The sequence below is a fragment of the Aulostomus chinensis genome, chromosome 9 (genome assembly GCF_037954235.1).
Source record: "Aulostomus chinensis isolate RoL2024-O1b breed Wild chromosome 9, RoL_Achi_v1.0, whole genome shotgun sequence".
In the NCBI taxonomy this organism is placed as follows: Eukaryota; Metazoa; Chordata; class Actinopteri; order Syngnathiformes; family Aulostomidae; genus Aulostomus; species Aulostomus chinensis.
Window position 1 is genome coordinate 1664379 of NC_141328.1, and position 20764 is coordinate 1685142.

Sequence of the window (20764 nt, forward strand, 5' to 3'; positions counted from 1 at the left end):
GCAGGAAGATCCAGCCACATATGTTTAGCTTGAGGCTAATGAAGAACGATGGCTAACAGCCGCTTCAGCGTCCAAACAAACATTGGTTTACGAACTCTCCAGGTCATCTGGCATCATCCAGGTCTCCTTAATCCAGATGTAAGATCAGTAGTCCACCACACTTTGATTTTTGTGGCAAGAACACACTTTTGACTGTTACAGCCTTGTAACAAGCAGTGATCGTCATTGTCACGAAACAATGAGAAGAAATAACGGTCCTCATGTTTTACACCAGGCTCTGTGTACCACACATCTGCCCACCGCTGACAAGACTTCCTCCTCTCTCTCTCTCTCTCACACACACACACACACACACTGAAACGATAGAGAGAGAGAGAGACAGAGACAGAGCTGAAGATGCTCACTGGAGCTCAACCATCATAGCGTGATTTTTCTGTTCAGTGGTGTGACGCGTGAAAGGACTCACCTGGCCAGGTGAGTGAGCCGATGCTGGTGGGAAGTCTCTCTTCTTCTGCAGCACAAACCCTTCTCCAGATAAGTGATTGTACGCCGACATCTGCTGGTAGAGAGGCGACATTACAGGCGGTTCTCTCCCGGTGTGTTCCGGGACGCAGCGGTTGTTCAGTCTGGACGGAGGGACGCTTGTGGACACCGGTTGGATGTATTCTGGCAGAGGTTTGAACAGGCTCCTACTTACTCACGACGTGATTCCGCCGCGTTGCCTCCGTAGCTGCTCGCTCGCTGCTGTAGGAAGCGAGAGAAGCCTTGCTAGCAAACTGCTAAGTTAGCTAGCTAGCGTGTATGCTAGCAAACCCAATGGAGGAAGAAAGCTAGCTAGCTAGTTTCACAGCGACGTTTCAAACCACATGAGGGGGGCGAACTTTAACTTGAACTATGAATATTATTTAACTGAAGTCAGGTCTTCATATCTGTCATGTCGTATCCTATCATATCATTCACCGGCCGGACCCAGTGGTGAGGGGAGGGCAGCCCTCACCTCCCGGCCGAGCTCTGCTCCTGGGCTCCGCTCGTTTCAGTTTGCTTCGCTCCGTCTGTTTACAGTCAGTTTAATTTAGTAACAACACACACACACATACATATACATTTATATGTGTGTGTGTGTGTGTGTGTATTTTTGTATAGTTAAACCTGTAGAGCGACATGCAGTCTCAGAATCTGCATGCATTAATACACAGCGTTTGTCTGTCTCCTGGGTGTGAGCTCCTTCTCTTCCCTCGTTGTTGTTGTGTATTTTTGTGCAGCTCCTGGTCTTCATGCTGCACTTTAACTCTCCAGCACGCATCGTTTCGTACGTTCCGGTGCTCTGTTTCTGCTGTCTCTTTGCTGCCTTTTACACCTGGGTTTTTCCCATCTAATGGGACTAATAAAGTTCAATCTTATGATAGGAAGGGCTATGAAGTCATAAATCCAAAGACCATAAAATCCTAATTCACTGTGCTGGAATGCTAGTGCAGCAGGGCCGTGCTGGTGCTGGTTCTGGTTCCGTTGCTGGTTGGGTTATGTAAACGTTGGTAGAAAGTATTTGGAGTCATTCAGTATTTTATGTGAGGCCATAAACACGATCTCTTTAGAGCTAAATTTTCAAATCCGTGTTCTTCAGCCGTGTCCTGACAGACCCGGATGCTGCCGATCGCAGGATGGACTCCAGCGGGAAACCCTCCACCCTCCAGATGGTGGTCCTGGCCACCAGCTCTGCCCTCACAGCCGTCTTCTATTCCATTTACAGGAGCAAAGCTACAACTGTTGCCAGGTTAAAGGTCAGCCTCGCTCCAGTGTCCCCGCTGTCTGTCACGTGAATGTCAGAATTCAGAGTCTATTCTCTGTGTGACTTGACAGTAATGTTGTAGTTTGGGATCTTAAATTTCCACAGGAAGCCAAGAAACTCTCCATCGACCAGGATTTGAAGAACATCCTGTCTGAAACTCCGGGAAGGTGTGTCCCGTATGCCGCTATCGAAGGTGGGTGGCCGGGAGGAGACGTGTTCTTGCCACCAGGTTCTCTGACTACTGAAACTCGCACAGTCAGACTTCTCAGCACCAGGATCAGGAAAGGAGGATCACTAACAGGGAGACGTTATTATCTGAGCCTGGTTAGACGAAGACACGTCGGTGCCGTCTGATCTCCTCACAATCACTGTAGTGCCTTCAGTTTGTAACAAAAAGTATCGTTTTTCGATGTTTCACTGGTTGTTGAAGAGCAGTACCCCTCATCAGTATGAACTGATTCTATAAAATTTGCGTGTGACTGGATGGTCTCCTGTTAACCTCAGCATGTTGTGTCTGTTGCAGGCGTCGTGCGGTCTGTGAAGGAAACGCTCAACAGCCAGTTCATCGATAATTGTAATGGCGTCATTGAAAGATTGACCCTGAAGGAGGAGAAGATGGTGTGGAACCGAACCACTCATCTCTGGTGAGTCACCCAGGAGCGGAAATCCTTAGAACCCCCAAAGTTTCATGAAGAAGCTGATAAAAATGTATTTGGGATTTATGAGGAACCATACCAACCAAACATCGTCCCTGTGCCAGACTAGAAGCTAGAGAGCTGAGACCCACACTAGTTAGCTTAGCACAATGAATAATGGTGGTTGGGAAGTGTTAGCATGGCTCTGTTTTCACCAAAATGCCCTTTTCCTGCTTTAATACAACAATACAGTTGTTTATAACATTTCTGTGAAAGAACAACTTCGAATTGTGAGATACCACAGTCCAGAACCTCCTTGCTGATGGGCGCAGTGATCTGACACAGCACCTCAAAACTTCCGTGACTAGAAGAGTGGCTGCTGCTTCTAAACATGGCCGACTTGTTTGAGAGGAAGAGGAGGACTACTGCTCGACACGCCAACATCCTGAACCTGAACACAGATGCAGGTTTTGGAAGCTGACAAGACAAGATGGTGCTATGCTAACATACCCATCCACGACCATTCATTTTGCTAGGCTAACTAGTCGGCAGTTGAGCTCCTGAATGCAGCACAGCTTGTCTGGCTCTGAGGATGATGGACTAAAACTTATATCCCCAAAAAGTTCCTCACACAGGCAGGACAAAGACTTTGAGCTGGTGTGAGAGTTGAAAGCAACTGCGATGTATTTGTACAGGAACAACACAGAGAAAGTCATCCACCAGCGCACCAACACCGTTCCCTTCGCCCTCGGGTCTCATGATGAAGACATGGCTGCCACAGTACGAGTCATGCGCCCTCTAGACGCGGCAGAGTTGGACCTGGAGACCACCTACGAGAACTTCCACCCCACAGTCCAGTCGCTGTCCAGCGTTATTGGCCACTTCATCAGTGGCGAACGACCAAAGGGCATCCACGAAACGGAGGAGATGCTGCGGGTGGGAGACAGCGTGACAGGTGTGGGAGAGCTGGTCCTGGACAACAACCTGATCAAGCTGCAGCCTCCCAAACAGGGCTTCTGTTACTTCCTCACGCGGCTGGACTACGACGCTCTCCTGAGGAAGCAAGGGAACAGCGTCAGACTGTGGAGGGTCCTCACCCTGGTCTTTGGCGTCGCCGCCTGCTCTGCCCTCCTCTTCATCCTGTGGAAGCAGTACGTTCACCGCAGACGGAGGAAGAGGGAGAGGAGCATCCTGGAGGAGTTCAAGGAGCAGCAGAAGAAACGCATGCGTGAGCTCAACCTAGAGGAGAGCAGCGTGTCGCCCAGCAGCTGTACTGTGTGTCTGAGCCACGAGCGCTCCTGCGTCTTCCTGGAGTGCGGTCACGTGTGTGCCTGCACGCCGTGCTACGACGCCCTGCCCGAGCCCAAGAAATGCCCCATCTGCAGGGCGGATATAGACAGGGTGGTGCCGCTCTACAACAGCTAAGGTGACCAGAAGGGACGTGATCACTAAATCTGGAAACATGGAGGAAAATGTTTGTCTCTCTACTGTCAAATCAAGACATTGTGACCACAGGAGTTGCCGGTCGGTGAACCTGAGTGAGTCACTCAACGTTCCTCCATTATCATTGTAGAGTCAGTCACCACAACTGGACAGGGAGACGTAACTGCTGTGATCAGCACACGAGGATCTGCAGGCACGGAAGCAGCGCCGCCGCCGCCGCCCTCTAGAACAGGAAGACCCGTCAAAGAATTCATGTTCCTCCTCATGATTCAAATGTAGAACATCAGCTGGGTTCCTATCAGTCCAATCATCCATCACCAGAATTCTAATCAGAAAGTGAAAGTAAATCTCTTCTTTTGTCTTGAGAGTGAATACTGGTGTTTTCACACTGAGGATCTCAGTCAAAGTCATCTCTCTCTCTCTCTCGCTCTCTCTCTCTATCTCGCTCTAGTTTTTTTACTTAAATTTGCCAAATCAGCACTTAAAAATGTTGTCATTTTCCTGGTTGTAGTTCAGGTAGTGAGAGAACACCTGCCCGCCCCCCGCTCTCGTCATCCTTATTGAAGGAAGGAACGTTTATACCAAAGAGAAGGAATTTCCAAAAAGGAGCCGGAGGAACTGTCAGAAGAAGAATCTGTCAACTCGTACGTTATCGTCTGTGTTAAGGTTTGTTGTTTGTTGTTATAAAAAGATGGAAGCACCCCCCCCCCCCCCGCATCAATGTTCCCATCAGCTGATAATGGCGACGACTTCCTGTCCTTTGTGTCGTCTGCCTGGGACGACACGAGAGGACGGAGTTGGTGAAAGTCAAGCGTGTTACTTCTGTCCTGCTGTGTGCTGAGTTGTGTTGCGTCATATAAACACATGAATGTAAGTGTGGTCGTGATCAAACATCAACCAATTAAACGTTTTCAGATCCTGACGAGCCTGAATAACTGGAGTCTCTGGCGCATGAGTCCCTCCTCACCGGTACTCACCTCTGGTATTCAGGTGTGATGTTTGAAGTGACTTTGGCAGGTTTAGATGTATAATTTAGTACTTGAGAGGCCAATTACAAGTTTTGGGTGAAGTATCGCTTTAATACCCGGTCAGAGGAACCAGGGGCGCCCCAGCAACTCTGCTCTTCGTCCAGTTACAAATTCCCATCATGTGATCTTCTTTAAGGGTTTTTGTGAGGAAGGTCAGCTGTCAGGGCTTGGATGCCAAATATGAGCCTCACAGTTATGAATCCAGCAGCAGCGCCACTTGAGAGGACGCTGGTTAGCAGCCGCCGCCGCCGCCGTCTCACGGTAACCAGCAGCTCCCTCTTTGTGCTGCACACATTGAAAGCGGCAGCAGTGCTGATGCGACGCCATGGAAACCCTGGCGTGCTCCCGCAGAGCTCTCAGCAGCCACGCGACCGCTGACAGGAGCGACGCATCAACCGCATCCTCCATTATTCCCCACTGAAGAGTCTGAATTTCAATGGCTGACAAAGGCTTGCGGGAGAGGCAGGAGGCCGCTGGCCAGCCTGAGGGCCTCTGACACACAACCACTGTGCAGTCCCAGTGAACTGACCCCGGTGACCCCGGCTACACGCCAGCCTCTCCAACCAGACTTGGCCATGAAGAGCAGGCAGAATTACATCCTAATCTGCTCTGATAGTCGGGAACTCGGAGCGTCCACACACCGTCGCACTCCCTGACCCGGAGCATCCACCTGAGGATGCGCTGCTTCTTCTGGTGCTTGTTTTTCTGTTGTTCTGTGGTCGTGTGGAGCAGCTCCTGCTTCCCCAGGTTTGTGGGCGCGTGCAGCTGTTGTTAACCACAGCTACCGGCTCCTGGCTAAGAGTGTAGCACCCTCCCTATCAATGCTAAGTGGAAGTAGCTAGCTGGGCCCGCTAAGTCTCTTCACCTGGGATTTACCTGGGTGAGTGCTGCGTGAACCTGCGGTGAGAGCTCCACTCAGAGACGTTGACTTGTGTCAGGGCGCTGCTGCGCCGAGGCTTCACGTTGAATCAATAAGAGACGTAGTTGAAGACCACAGCAACAGAACCATGGTAGTGGAGATAAAACACCTCTGAGAGGTGGACAGGCTGCATTTATTACAGCCCGCAACGACCTCCAGGCTGGCTTTCAGAGAGACACCGCAATCACTCACGGTAGCGCCACGTGCTCGCTGGCGCCCGTTAAGCGCCATGATGTAGTGGCCCAGATTAGATGAGGCAGCAGCAGAAGAGCCTCGACGGCTGAAATGTAGAAACACGCTGAGGAGACGATGAGGGCTCAAGTGTCATGGCGGATGTTTTTCAGCCTGTGGGAACTAATTAAACTCTTAGGGTTGTGTATCACACACGACTATAAGTAGCACACATACAACACAAGTACTATTAATGGGAATATAACAACCGCGAGCTGTCAGGTGGAGACGTCGTGTCCACAGGTTCTCATTGGAGGACAAAGAAGCTGTTAGCGGGAGACCAGTCGGTCGTTTCTGTGACGTCACTCAGGAGAGTGGGAGGGTTTAGGGGGGCCTGAGGAAACGGATCAGATGTCATAACTAAGGAAGCTACGGTGGGGAGAAACTTCCCTGCGCGTCTTTGGTTGTGTCTTCTCTTGAAATCAGTTACTGTTTGATCTGTGGTGCGACGGAGCGTCTGAGCGCCGCCGTAATGAGCCATCAGTCTTGAGCACCGCCAGCTGGTTCCTGCGCCTCCGTCACTCTCCCTCCTAGAATCCCTCTTTCCTGCTGTGCGTGCTGCCTCGTATCAGGGCGGGCGGTGTAACTGAGGCCTGAGGTGTGGAGGAGCCTCACCGCAGCTGTGTGGTTGTTAATGAGGCGTCTTGTGTTGCGGCGGGATACGAAGACTAATGTAGCTCATGTCACCTTGACACCGTGTCACCTGCTGAGCTGCGCGGAGTAACACAGCAGGTCCTTCACCTGCTGGACAAACACGGTTACAGCAAGTACACGCACGCGTCAAGCGAGGAGCACAAACTGACTCAGAATAGAACGTTTGTTTTCCATGAGGAACCTCTGATGTAGAACTAAATAACCACTGGTCAGCGCTCGTCGCTGCCTCGTTTCCACACGCACACGTCTGGCGTCCGGCACCGTAACACTCCGTTGTTAAGTTCACTTGTGCGCTGATAAATGTTTAATGACACTGAAAATCTTTAGTGACTCTGAATCAGTTCTTGGATGAGAAACGTCTCCTCCACTGTTGAGAAGGTCCAGCCCAGACCCACGTCTGCTGTAGGAGTCAGGACACTTTATTTTGACAATGGTCATAAAATACAAATGAAAAGTTCTCCATGTGTGACTTTTATGGTCAAACAGGCTTCTGGTATTTCGAGGGAGGGCAGATATTGTATATTATCTCCTAGCTTTGTTGAGACAGCTGGGCTCTGAGGAATTGAACACAACCACATGTTCGCACGCAAGGTTAAGAGATTTAAGCAAATAAAAGCACAGGTTATTAATTAAGTTTTACAGCCTCCAGAAGGTGGTGGAGCGTCCGCTGAGGAGCACATCAGAGGCCGACGGTGTCTGCTTTTCACCGCTAGCAGTGTTGTCTGCCTGGAACGCTAAGAGAGCCACAGAAAAGCCAATCAGCTGTGTTTTGCTAGCACTCTGGGGTCCAGTTGAGCTCTGTGGTACAAGTTTAACATTAAAATATGTGAATATTTTCCTACACTTTTTGATTTCTAAGCCTGTCCGGTCGAATGCTATCAGTGGCATTGTGAAAATTGTAAAACAAGAGTGTCAGTTAGCTTGTTGGCTAGCATGCATATGTGTTAGCATTAGCTAAGAGCTAACTGCATCAGCTGAGATTCTTCCATCATAATTGTAATGATCCTTTGTTTTCTGTGGTAATATTCAGCAAATTCATTGGGTTATTATAACGTTCCAGTTTAAGGTCATTTTTTTAATCTGCGCCACCATGACAGTCAAACCAACCGCTAGCTTCTGCTACTTAGCTAGCAAAAATGAGGCTTTCACAGGACTTAATGAAACATGATTATAGAGAGGAGGTTTAGCTGCGCTTCAGCCCCCCCCCCCCCCCCCAAAAAAACCAGCCTTAAATCACCTTTTTTTTTTGCTATTGCAACATAATTTTCAGGGGAAACTCAATTTTGATCCAGGAAACATGCTAACAGTCAAGCATTTGGAACATGTACAACTATTCACCCTAAGAGCTGAGCAGTCCTACCTGATCTTACACGTGTTCCATGTGCTACTAGCTAGCTAGCTCAGGCTTTGTCGTGTCGGGTAGCTGGCACAACCGTGGTCGCGCACGGAAAGGAACAAAAGGGCAGAGACTGCTGACGACAATAATCGTCCGCTGGTGAGATTACGGCCGAAACGTTGGTCTGGTGAACTCCACAAGACAGACGGCAGGGGAACACAACGACAGACAGGAAGTAAAACAAGAGCCAATGCAAAAAGGAATTATATTTCAAAGTAAAGGAGGAAACACAGCAAAAACACTGAAACACTGATTCCATGAAAAACCAACTACTAAGACACAAAGTCCATAACAGAGAGCGTGAATATCCAGAACTAAAAACTGGTCAATGACACAAAACCTAAACATTCCTAAGAAAAACTTGCAGCATGAAAATTACACCCGAGCACTTGATCCCTGTCATTAACAGCAGGGCAATAACAGCTTTACAAGCTGGAACGTCATCGTAGAAGGATTTTATGACATGCACCTGTAGAGCTGCTCATAGCACTGACGGTTATCAAGACACTACAGAAGCTTTCAACAGCCCCAACAGTCAACAATCATGTATAAAGGCACACACAGCAAGTGGAAAGGTACTGCACTATACAACTGACCCCGTACATCAGAAATACAAACTTGGAACAATTACAGCTGCACGTACGCCTGTAATTACAACACAAAAATATCACTATATGACATCTACTGTTTTTCTCGTTTCAGAGAGCAAAGTACAGCACGGCTGGCTCTGACGCGGCAATTCAGCCATTGAACATCTTAACATAGACACCAGTGTTCATGCAGAAGAATTGATGCAACTCAGCCTGAGTGGAACAAATCAATAAATACCTGAGTGAAGCAACACTGTAATGTAAGAACCGCTACTGAAAGATACATAAGGCCACAAAAGGAAAGAAGAACACAAAGAGACTGAAAACTTACGGTATATTTAGGAAAAAGAACCAGTCGTTATCCTCACTAGTTAAGCTTCAGCAAACATACCTACATCTTCATCTGACTTCAACCTCGTTAGGCACTTGCGGTAAATGAGCTGCGAGCGTATCAGAACTAGAGGGCGTTCCTCTCCGGGAGCCTGAGCAGGACTCTTGATCGCTGCACCCCACCACACCATTCTCCCCCCTCCCGAGCTCTTCATAACTCCCCGTTAGTTTCAATCTAATCTTCCACTAACTTGGGTTTCACCAAAACTTTAGGGCCTGTGTCCACATAGTTTCTGTTCTGAATGCAGCTGCTTTTCCAAGCTTTGCCTTTTTTTTTTGTGGGGTCCACTCGAGCACGTCTCGTGTCCAGTTGGAAAAAACAGACGGAAGCTTGGAATGCATCAGAAACACCGTCACTGTCCTCCGTGCTGCTTCCACTGCAGCTGCGGCGGCGCTGTTTTGACAGCATCCACCTCTTTCCAGTGTGGCAACTGAACTTGTGATGTAGATGGAGACGAACCAGAAAATAGGAACAGAAACTCCTCGTCTTTTCCCCATGAGAAGGGGACCATTTGGCGTTTTGAAGCTGGTTTGACAGGTCGAGTGGAAAAGGGCAAATGGGCCACACATGTCCCTCTTAGCGTTTAAGAAATGGTTGTCATGGAAACATGACACCAACACTTTTTCCTCTGCAGAACAGACAAAAACACACTGTGTACACAGGCCGTTAGCTCGTAACGACTTCAGTAATTTGGACGTCATCCATAACTCCGTCCTATCAAACGGAATCAACATAAATACAAAGTCAGTGGCATCACACAAAACGTAACTACAGACGTATTTAACGTTACGCTTTGGATCCAGAGTGATTACCTGTTGACGCAGACCAAGCTGACGCTATCGGGTAGTTTTCTCTAAGCTAGCTTACCGTTTGGTTGTATTTCATTCCAAAATACTATTTACGGCTGCAATAGTTTATATAATTAATAAAAAGCATGTTAATTTATTGTCAAATCTAATTAGCTTTTCTTTAATTGGAACAGGTTATCCGTTAGCTTAGTTTAGTTAGCTTTGACATTAGCGCCACTTCAGTTCCAGATTGTGTGGTGCAGCTGAAATAAGTGATCATAAAATTACGTGGCTAATTTGTGAAAGGGGTCGTTCATGTTGGAACTGGCTCCTGGTCTGTTTGTATCTAACAACCGAAAATCAAATACATGTCAAACCTCTATTCTAAGACTCGTATACTCAGATAAAGGAATAAAAAAAATACAACAATCAACGGTAGAAAATATGCCAATGGGACACGTACAAGAGCTTTTCTCAGGTGGAACGACCAGTGGTCCAGCATGCTACAATTTTAACACTGATTTTCTTCTCAATGACACTAAAGTCTGTGGCAGAACTTTGAACTGATCCCTTGCTAACACAGATCCAGCTACAGTTTGTGGCACCAGCGAGGTAAGAGCGTGATGTAGTGCCTCTGAAGAGCCTGTGATATGTTTAGAGTAGAATAGCACACAAGAAGGAGAAACACACATGGTTCACAAGTGCAACAGCAAACTCAGACTCCAGAGGACGAACTGCTGACCAGAGAAGAGTACAGCCTCAGCATAGTATCGGAGGGCCAAGCAGGCTCGCCGGCCGCCATCAGACGCTGTTGGGGTTGTAGCAGAGCATGTTCAGTTGCAGGTTTTCATCCCAGTGTCTGAGGATGATGAAGAGCTGGTTGGCAGCAGCCTTGACCGAGGCTAAATCCCGCCCCTCTGGGATGTCCTGCGCGCTCAGCCACATGCTGGCCTTGGCGGCTACCATCTCCCACTCAATGAAGTAAGTGGCCGAGCTGTGCTCCAGCCAGGCCAGGGCCACGGCAGTGGCCCACACCATGCTTTCTGGATCAGTCATCCTCTTTAGCACACCGCTGGGCGATGAGGTCTCTAAACCCCCTAGTCCAACGCCGCTGTCCATCAGGGAGAGCGGGTGCTCACTAGCGGGAGATGGGCTGCTTAATGAGGAAGCCCCAGCATCCACCCAGGTGCTCTTGGAGCGGTGAGTGGAGCTGTGGCCGCCTGCGGTGGGCTCCGCAGCTTGTTGAGATGTTTCTGGCCCACATGGTAATCGGCTCCTGTCGTCGGCGCTCTCGGCACGCCGGCTGCTGGAGTGAGACAGATGGCCCAGGCTGGTGCGGTGGCTTGCGAAAGGTGATGTCCACTTCAGCTTGTCCATGGGGACACTGATGGCATCACACAGAGCTACGTCTAGTGGAAACGCACCGCTAGCCAACTGCAGCAACACCTGTGGAGAAGGAGACAGACAGCAATTATTATTCTAATTAGCAGGATTGTGGCGGAGGAAGTGAATCAGAGCCCCCAGACTCTCTGCAGTCACCGCTGTCAGTTTTTAACTCAAGATAAACAAAAGTGAGGGAGGACTCCAGTGCTTGTACTCGCAGGAGTCCTGAACCTCGGGACTTCCCATTCATCAGCGTCTGGTTCCTTCCTATGACAGTCAGTAGAATTCTTGAATGGGTTTGAGAGACGAGTCACCAGGCGGAGGACATGAATGTGAATCAACCATTTCCCTGCCACATGTTTTGCAATGTAACTTTATTGGAAAATTCTTTTTGGGTCTCAGTACATCGTGTGACGAACTTGTAATGACACAGTTCAGTCAGCATGTCAACTGGCTTCGACGGTCGGCGTCCTCCTATGGCCACGGTCCCAAGCCTGGAACGCCAAACTGTATACACGTCCGTCATGGGAGGACCGGTCCAAACTTGGAGTTATGAATTATTTGGAGTCTTCTTTCATGTGCGCACATTCAGTCGAGTTCATACTCAATAACTTTTGAGTGATATCCCCCAGACACGAGTCCGGCGAGGTGCTGGACGAGTGCCGTCTGTCGCTGTCCGCCAGGCAGTTGAGGTAAATAAAGGCTACAGTTTGAGGAGGTACTGCAATAATTTGTGCTTTTGCTGTATTTGGTCTCCTCTGTTGAACGAGACCCATCGCGTCACCGGTGGCGGTGTCCTGGCCTCGAACGATAAAGGAGCTTATCTGTTCTCTCGTACACTTCCATTTGTCATGTTTGTTATTTAATTGTGATTAGAGAGGAAATCCGTTTAGTAAACCATGGTAACGTGATTGACTGCTGCATTTCCCCTCTTCTAGTCTTGTTTTTCAGAGGGATATTGCAAAGATAAGTCCTTGGATGAATTTGATTTAAAGATATTTCAAACATTTTAGTGGCTCAACAGATTGTGACACACTCAAGTCCAGACAAATCCGCCATCACTTCAAGTTAGCGTCCGTCAAGACGCCACAGGCGGACAGAGCGATAGTGTGTGCGGTTCCAGTACCCACCAGAGGAATATAGTCTTTGCTCTCGTTGTCACTCTCTCCAATGGAGTCGCCAGACTTGCTGTGGGACCGACACATGAATCCTTTTGCAGCCCGAGTCAAGAGGCGAGTCCTGCTGAGGGCCAACCTGACACGGGAGAGCAGAGTGGTGAGAGTGCTGGACAGGGCGTTCCAGAACCCCCCAGAGGAAGACGCACCCCTAAACATTCCAGGCTCAGCTTAAAATACCAGAAATGGATTGAAAAGTATTCGATTGCCATGAAACCTCTTGGACATTCGGATGAACATCTGGGTTCCCATGGTTTTGCTAGCATGCTATCAGAGATTTAGCTGACTAAATACTTGCAAAACTACAACTACATTCGCTCGGCTGTACTGTGCCAAAAAGCTACGATGTCACACGTTACAATTGCACCACGGTGAACCTGCCAAACGACATTCACTACCTTACATTAGTTAGGTTGAGTGTGTTTTCATGCTGATTGTTAGCATTTAGCTCAGAAAAGGGGAGGGGAGAGTCATGTAAGATTGAGTCCTAAAACCTCAAACTGATTCAAGTCAGTGTTTTTATTGAACGCCAGATCACAAAAAAATTCTCTGATGATACTTTAGAGGCGGAGCAGATCCGGACCAACACTCCTTCAGTTCATGCAGTCGAGACAAAGCCAATCATTCCCCGTCAAAGTTTGCATTGTCAAGGTCTGATTCCTCGTCTCAAAGTATGTGAGCTCACAGTGAAATCATGTCTGAAGTTCACACTCTCAGTTCTAGGACGTGAAATACACCAGGACACCCTGCACCCGTCAGCTGAGAAGCATTGACGAGTCCTAAAAACGTGGGCGGCGAACGAAGCTGCAGAGGTTGTGGAGGTCATTAAAGGTCATCATGGGGAAAGGAGAAGAAGCCTGAAGCTTAGTGATGGTTACCTTGAAGTCATGTGACCTAAAACTTGACCTCCGTCTCTATTGCGCACTGACCAAGACTTGTGATTTGTTTATGCAGTGACATCAGTGACAGAACGCTCAGTTATGGAAGCCGCCAGCCTCCAACCACCCACCTGGCAGAGAAAAGGCTCTCCACAGATTTCTGGGATTGGTCGGAGGTGACAGACGGACTCCTCTGGGTGACTTGGGGACAGACAGGCAGTGTTAGACAGGCGGAGGAGAGAGAGAGAAAGCAGCTGTGATATTTGTTAACAGTTCTATTTACTTTCTCACTTGAGTCTGGCTTGATATTAAAGAACTACAACCCACACATGGAGCTGCAGCGGCGGCTGCTCAGGACACGTTTCTCCTCTCGGAGTCTCTTTGTGTCTTCAACATGTGCTCATTGTTTCTTGAAAAGGGCCAGACAGCGTTTGTCGATACGACCACAGACCTGTGTCACCACTTACCAGGAGAGAGGCTAAAATGTCAACAGTCTCGTGTTTCACATTCAGAGCAAGGCAGCCATGTTGGCCAGAGGATGACAAGAGCCTGTCAAGCAGCTTGTGTCAAAGGTCTCAGCCGAGGAGAACTGAGCGCTGGATGCGATGCACTCACCCTCGGTGAAGCTGCACTTCTCCCAGCCGGAGGAGGAGGGGGTGCTGCAGGGAGACGCTCTGTCCTCTCCACCTCAGATAAGCATCAAAAACAGGTGAAACTGTTGAACGCTCTGTCCTTTATCTTTCCTTCACAAATAAAATCCTCTCATCTTCTAATTCCTGCCAGTATATTTCAGCAATGCTGCATTGTCAAACACACCCACATGCATTTGCACACCTGGTTTATTTAGAGCTGCCGGTGTCAGGCAGCTGCTCACCGAGCGTGCCAGTCTTGGCTCCTGCTGTTGCTATGCCACCGCAGAAAACCAATTTTGAATGTTGTACCCTCTCACTGAAGTTAGACTATTGTGGTGTAAAGCTCACAGCTTTCAGAAGATGTAATATCTCCCACACCCCCAGTTGCGGTGTCTCTAACCTTTGCAGTCCACAATATTCGTCTTCACAAGAAAAATCTCCCTCCGCTGTCTAAATAAAAGATTATTCTCTACCTGACTCACTGCAGTCAAGTTTAATATCAAACTCAGCCTACTGTTGGGCAGCGTCACGTCATCGGCCTCCTCCGACACGCCGCCAGACTGGGAGCGGCCCAGTCCGATGGAATAACCTCGGTTCTTCCTGCTGCTGGAGCGGGAGCTCGGGTGGGAGCCCCTCTTCAGACCCTCACCTTCAGACAGTCAACAGGTCTTTAACAGACTCGTGGGGACGCTAACGTACTTGTTAAGCACATTTGAAACGTTTCAATCCAGCGAGGATGTGCTGTTTACACCTTCATTTCTGGTTTTATTGTGTTCTCTAAGGAAACTGATAGAACAGAGGTAGCAGTGCTGATTTTTTACATTTACTGTTAGAACATTAGTACATAGAAGAACCCCACTGACTCAGTAAGAGACCAGACACCAGTCCAGAACACCTGTACGGACCTCTGTCTGGACCTTTACTGCTAACCCTCTTCTTCCCATATTCTCAGCATATTCTTTCAAATAATTCCTGTGAAGGAACTCCTGACAGGAAATCCATGAGACTTACCAGGGTTTATGTATTCAATACATGTCTGCAAATACTCGTTAGTGTCCAGGTCGATGGGAACAAACGCTGTGTATTTACTCAGAATATTGCAGGCCTTGCTGGTGTGAATGGCGTAGAGTTGGTACTTCCTGCCAGAGCCTGGAATTTGAATAAATGCGGAACAGAATATCAAAGTCAAATCACAAAACATTTGTCAATCATGGGTTGTTGCCACAACGCACGGACAGAGCAATGAGAGGATGGTGGTCATGTGATTCTCGTGGTTTAAAAGTGTAACGCAACAAGCGGCGATTAAAAAATGAGGGAAAACCCACATCAGGTTCTGGTGGGTGGACCCGCCGGTGTTCAAAGACCACTCGCGTCCCATTTCTAACAGCAGCTCCGACACCACTGACCCGACTGAAAATGCCTTCTACGACTCAACTTAGGGAGCTTTGGTGCTAAGCTCAACTTGCTGCAGGAGCCGCATGTCCAGGTCCTGGTTGGACCCTTCGCAGCTCTGCGCTTCACCCTGAAAAACCCCAAGCCTGATGTTTCCTCCCGACATCTTTACACCATAACACTGGATTCATTTCAGTCAGTGAATGACCATCAAGTACAGCTTCCCAGAACTCACCGTGCTCGATCTCACACTCCTTAACCACCATGTGCTCAAAGTCGTGTATGATGGAGCATCCGGCCAGATGGTGGAAGGTCTCGTTCCACAGCTCCTCGTGAACCTTCTCCTCACGTTCCCGGCCGTTCAGGAAGGGCTCGATGTCAAAGACCACCTCCCACTTCACTGGTTTCCCACAAAACAGTCCAGACACCACTGCTTTGCAGTCCCCCTTGTGCGGGGTGACAACCCCCAGGTCTGGAGTCTGGGTGTCCTGTGGGGTCTCGGCTTGGCATAGCTGGTGGCCGTAACCATCTGAAACACACATGGATGTGCATTTGTTCCCCTGAAGCGACGCCGTGCGTGTCTGACTGCTGAATCAACCACCTGTTTCCTAAAGTGCTTCTCATTCATTTCCCTCATCATTGTCAATCAAGGCCTTCAGCCCTTCACCACATCGACGGAATAAATCAGACTTCCAAGGAACTCAGACGCACCTGGTGAGCCTACCTGTGCCTGTCTGAGCGCCAGGGGCGTGTTCCTTTGACAAGGTGGAGGTGTGATCAGCTGATTTGTCAACATGTTCCTGTCTTTCTTTTTCAATCAAGGTTTTTCTTTGTGGATTTTCATGGTACAGTTGTTCCATCCTGTTCCTCAGTACTACAAATAAAAAAAGGAAGAAGGAAGTCTGGCAAACCTCCCCCGTACGAGATTACTCGACCAGATTACAGCGTTTCAGGTGGGAGGAAGGAGAACGACCTCTGCGTGAACAGTAACCGACTCATCAGCTCATCAGACCCGTAGATGAAGCCGTATTTTTGCAGGGGTCCATCTTTGAAGAAGACACCCATCTTGACCTGAATAATTTTTCCATAGACATTTGCCACTGCGCCATTGATGAATGTCGGAGGTCTTGGTTCTGGCAAGGACAGAGTTGTTTTTCTTGCCCCAGTAGGAGTTCACATTATAAGAAATCCTCTGGTCTGTCCGCCACGCCTGCCGTGTGCCTATCAGGAGGTCAACCCTTCGTGCCATCGCCCAAGCAGGCCTCACTCGTTCGTCCTGACTCGCAAACGACAGGATGCACGAAAATCTCAACGGTATCCAGGCAACGACTCAAGCGCGTCCTCTCTGCTGTGATCGGCAGTAATTATGATTAAGTGCTGAACTTTCCCATCACAACTGCGGTGGACTTCAACAGGAAGTGCTTCTCCTTTCTCAAAAATATCACGCCAACTCTGAAATACTGGACTTCTGTGTGATGTGTAGATACGAAGCATATTTTATCGAGAACTGAGAGGTTGGAGTGTCACCTGTTTCCCCGCTGCTGCCAACAGATGGGCTGTCCGTGGAGGATCTGGATCCCTCCTCCCCGGCAGTGGTGCGTGGCGGCGCCGGCCCCCCGCTGATGGGCAGAGGGCCGTCCTGAGGCTCAGAGTCGGCGTGCTGCTGCTGAGCCAGCGGCCGGTGACAGCTGGCTGGATGCCCTCTGGAAGACGTGGCACACAGGCTTGCCAGCTGTGGCTGAAAACAACAAAATATGAATCGTTTCATCTGAAACACCCGGGTGCCATGTTGGGTTCACCCAGGTGTCTGAGCCCTCACCTACGAACGCCAGAGGACTCATCAGCCGTCACCGTGCTCTGGAGTGACAATCCACTAAAGTTTAAATGGATGTATTTTAAATGAGTTACTAATAATTAAAATTGACTATAATTATTAAAAGCAGGCGCTTTGGTTCTGATAAAGAGGAGCGACGCTCGCAGGGCTCGTTGTTGCTGTCCAGCTTGTTTGTCTTCAATGCATTTGAAGTTCTTAGAGTGAAACTCCTTGTGTACGTAGAAATATTCATCAATAAACCCGATTCTGATACTCTGCTCATTTATTTGGTCTTGAATATGTTAGAAATTAATGAAGTAGAGGCTGTTGCTTGAGTTTCAGCTGATCGTCAAAGCAGCAGTCGGTTAAATTCTCGACCAGTCATTAATTATATCAACGTCAACTTCTCCGATGAGACGACTTCAGATTTGTGACTCAGCCTCAGTAAAAATAGCTGACGAATTATTCAGAATAATTCATCTGGTTCTGACTCTCAGAAGCGGAGGGATTGACGCTTTCATCTTCCCATCCTCCTGCAACGCTTTTCTGTATTTCAGTTTACGTGCAAATAATCAAACAAATGGAAGTTAACTTCTAATAATTAGATATAAATTAGTCATGGTGTGAGCACAGTGTGTCCTCAGATGGATTTGCAGTGGAGAAGTCGGCAGTTCTTCATGGCTCGCTGGATTTTGTTTGGTTATAATAAGATGCTCCCCAAGCAATATTCAGACATAATTACCACTCATAAATTTGGCCCTCATCACTGAGGGGAGCGCATTCGTCCGCTCCAGCTGAAACTCCCACCCAGACGAGGGTCACGTGGCTTTCATTCACAGTCTGAGAGCTAATATGAGTCTCTTTTCCACATAATGAGAATTCAGTCATTATGCAGAATAAGATTCTCCTTCGTGTGCTTCAACACAACACCTGACATTTTACATTTTGACAGACTCTTTTATCCAGAGAGACACTGAAGCTTCTGCACGTTAGCGGACCCCGGAGGGGGCAGTGAGTCGGGCCAGGAGGGCGGCCTTGTCTGGGTCACGTGGAACAACTGCTGACAACTTAACGAACTGGACCAGAGCGTCTGGTCTTCCACACCTGGAAGTCTTTCTTCCACAGCGCCTCGTGCTCAGGACTCATTTGGCCAATCAGCTCCTGGGCTTTGGCTCTCCTCAGGGGATTCTTGGCCACCGCGGAGCTGGGGTCGCTGGGGGTGTACACCTTCTTGGCTGGGTTGTAGTCCGTTATCTGGTTGGTGCTGTATGCGCGCCGTCTGGGTGACGTCTTACTATCCAACCCTGATGTTTCATTTAGAAATGGAGACACACGTCAGCAAAAAAGCACGTTTACAAAGAGGATCATCAAAATGGGGAAACAGAAGTCAGGACAGATGTGGAGACATTTCTGCTTTTTCTACCGTTTGGAATGTGACGCGAAAGAACAGGACGGAAGTCTGATCATTGGCACGCCGCCACCTACAGTTCTGGGGGTGGATGTACCTTGGTGAATAAATCCTTCTTCCTGGGTCAGTAAGTCCTAGTAAAAGCCTCATCCAGCTGGAACCACCTGACGGTCCCTACTGGTCGGTCAAGGTTGTCTCAAATGTTTGGCCACTAATCAATGTTAAAAGTCGAAGAAGGTATAAAAAGACCCAGATGAGTGTTTCCTGATGGCAGTTTAAGCCAATAAAAGACCCTGAAATCTGGGTTCGTACCTGTGATGTCATGCTCAGTGGTGACAGGGCTGTTGTCAGAGTCCTGGTAGGAGTCGCCCAGGGGGGCGTCTCTGTAAGACCCCAGGCCGTCACCCGCTGTCTTCACCAGGTCTTCTTCTTGAGAGTGATAAAACACAGAGCTGGCGGACTCGATGGAGCGCATCATGCTGTACCGCCGCCTTTTATCCTGTTGAGATTTGACACATCTGAGAGAAGAGCGTCAACCCACACACACACGGCTGATTAGCAAACTTGGGTTAGGATTTTGGTCCCTTCCTCTCATTTGACAAATGCCAAACACACTCCACTGGAATGTACAAGTGTTCTAAAGGATTTACAGGAACAGGCGAACAGGTCTTTATTATGAGCCAACCAGAGGACAGAGACAAGGCTGAACATCCAGAACCAAAGAAACTGACAGTAAAGGCAAAACCCAGGAAGAGTCCAAACACAAGAATGTCATCAAAGGCAAGAATCTACAACATTCCAGCGAAGAAAGACCAGAATCTAGCAACTGAACAAGCAGGACTGGACACACACACACACACACACACACACACACACACGGACACCGACTTATCAGAAACAACATACAGGTGAAGAACATCAGAGCAGGAAAACCAAACACAGACAGGAAGTAGAAGCAACATAAACAGGTGAAGGCAGGACCACTCAAATAAAACAGGAAGTGAGAGTCCGGTACTGAAACAGGGTCCAGACAGCGGCTGCGACATCATGGTGGAGTTTGAGGTTCCTTGTCAGAAATGGTCACAACACAGAAAGTCCGGTATCACACTCACGGATTTGGGGTTGGCATGGTAACGGGTGGTGTCACAAACCACGCTGTAGCCGATCAGGTTGTCCCCCGGAAACAGGAAGGTGTTGCAGACGGGGGACAGCAGGACCTCCTTGGTCTCAGGGAAGAGCCACTCGATGGAGATATCACTGAGCACCGGAGACATGGTTTTCTTCAGGGACTTGATCATCTGCAGAGTGACACACACAAACGGCGCATTAACATTTACCCGTTTGGCAGACACGGTTATTCAGAGAGCACTCCAGCTCGAGCACAGACGTTGTCACCAACGTACTCAGCCACTAAAGCATCTGTGTGGCATGAGTGATATCAGTGGAAGGCACTCACTGCTTCCTACCCACTGCATAACGGCTCTCCAGTGGCCTTCAGAGTAGCTGGAGTGGAAAGTAGAAATAAGTACCTTGGGTTGTAGCCTCTCTCCATCAGCTAGAAACTCTGCTGCTCCTTTGGAGACTGTTGCCAGGCCTTGCACCAGCCTCCTGCAGGCGTTCTGACCCACGCCGAACGTGAAGCATCTGCACAAACACATGAGAGACTGCAGCTCCATGGACAGATCCAGACACAGCAGTGGGTAGCAGGCTTCTTCTACGCCCACCTGAAGGACGAGCGCCTTCAGCATTACGGTCTCAGTCAAACTCTGGTTCCTAAGTGTCTGTCCTGACGAACTGCTGCGGACCGCAAATAAAACGTTTGAAGTGGTTTGAATGAACGGTTGTTGAGATGACGGAGCTACAGTCAAAGATGCATGCAGAGATTTCTTGCATTGGTAGTTTGCTGTCGAGCAGCAAGACCCGCCTTCCTTTGACCCTCATCAGGGGTGATGGCGACTTGGACCACTGCTCGAGACAAATTATAACCAAATGTAACTCGGGTCCAAGCGTGAGGGGCTGAGGCACATGTCCGTTCCTCTTAAGTCGGTGAAGGTTCTCAGTCCTCCAGGTCCTGGTGTCTCTTCAGTTCTGTGTCCTGTCAACTGGACCAATTCAGTCTCATCCAAGAGGCATCTTCTGTCCTGGGTCTGAAGGGGAGCTGCAGGCTTTGATCACTCTGTCCTGTAACTCAGGTAAGACTCAGGTCCTGTGCCATCTTTTGG

At 48.8% G+C, this 20764-nt stretch overlaps 2 protein-coding genes and 1 long non-coding RNA gene across 4 annotated transcripts in view; 1 reads left to right on the forward strand and 2 right to left on the reverse strand.

Moving 5' to 3' along the window:
- Nucleotides 1-1037, reverse strand: part of LOC147255342 (uncharacterized) — a 48127-nt gene extending 47090 nt beyond the window's left edge. Inside the window, exon 1 of the long non-coding RNA XR_015117794.1 lies at nt 467-1037. This is a non-coding gene — a long non-coding RNA (uncharacterized LOC147255342). The remainder of the gene's footprint in view (nt 1-466) is intronic.
- On the forward strand, nt 567-4786 carry mul1 (mitochondrial E3 ubiquitin protein ligase 1). The gene is made up of 5 exons (XM_086213003.1): nt 567-675; nt 1622-1778; nt 1892-1979; nt 2310-2430; nt 3117-4786. The coding sequence occupies exons 2-5, from the start codon at nt 1659-1661 to the stop codon at nt 3844-3846; spliced, it is 1059 nt and encodes a 352-aa protein (XP_086069129.1). The 5' UTR covers nt 567-675; nt 1622-1658; the 3' UTR covers nt 3847-4786.
- A 3205-nt stretch (nt 4787-7991) lies between these two features.
- vwa5b1 (von Willebrand factor A domain containing 5B1) overlaps nt 7992-20764 on the reverse strand; it is a 29249-nt gene continuing 16476 nt past the window's right edge. Inside the window, exons 11-22 of one of the 2 annotated variants that reach the window (XM_086213006.1) lie at nt 20072-20186; nt 19655-19840; nt 18855-19041; nt 18239-18438; nt 16849-17059; nt 15557-15850; nt 14941-15078; nt 14444-14578; nt 13913-13984; nt 13429-13498; nt 12375-12498; nt 7992-11307 (exon numbers count right to left, since the gene is read on the reverse strand). In XM_086213006.1, the coding sequence (XP_086069132.1) occupies nt 10663-11307; nt 12375-12498; nt 13429-13498; nt 13913-13984; nt 14444-14578; nt 14941-15078; nt 15557-15850; nt 16849-17059; nt 18239-18438; nt 18855-19041; nt 19655-19840; nt 20072-20186 (2377 nt within the window). In that variant the 3' untranslated portion in view covers nt 7992-10662. The remainder of the gene's footprint in view (nt 11308-12374; nt 12499-13428; nt 13499-13912; nt 13985-14443; nt 14579-14940; nt 15079-15556; nt 15851-16848; nt 17060-18238; nt 18439-18854; nt 19042-19654; nt 19841-20071; nt 20187-20764) is intronic. The other variant, XM_086213007.1, reaches the window with a different exon arrangement.

What these genes read in the sequence shown, in the direction of transcription:
- mul1 (XM_086213003.1), top strand. Translation starts at nt 1,659, where the DNA reads ATGGACTCCAGCGGGAAACCCTCCACCCTCCAGATGGTGGTCCTGGCC. An exon ending in CAACTGTTGCCAGGTTAAAG is followed by an intron (nt 1,779 to 1,891) that starts GTCAGCCTCGCT and finishes AAATTTCCACAG; the next exon opens with GAAGCCAAGAAACTCTCCAT. An exon ending in CCCGTATGCCGCTATCGAAG is followed by an intron (nt 1,980 to 2,309) that starts GTGGGTGGCCGG and finishes TGTCTGTTGCAG; the next exon opens with GCGTCGTGCGGTCTGTGAAG.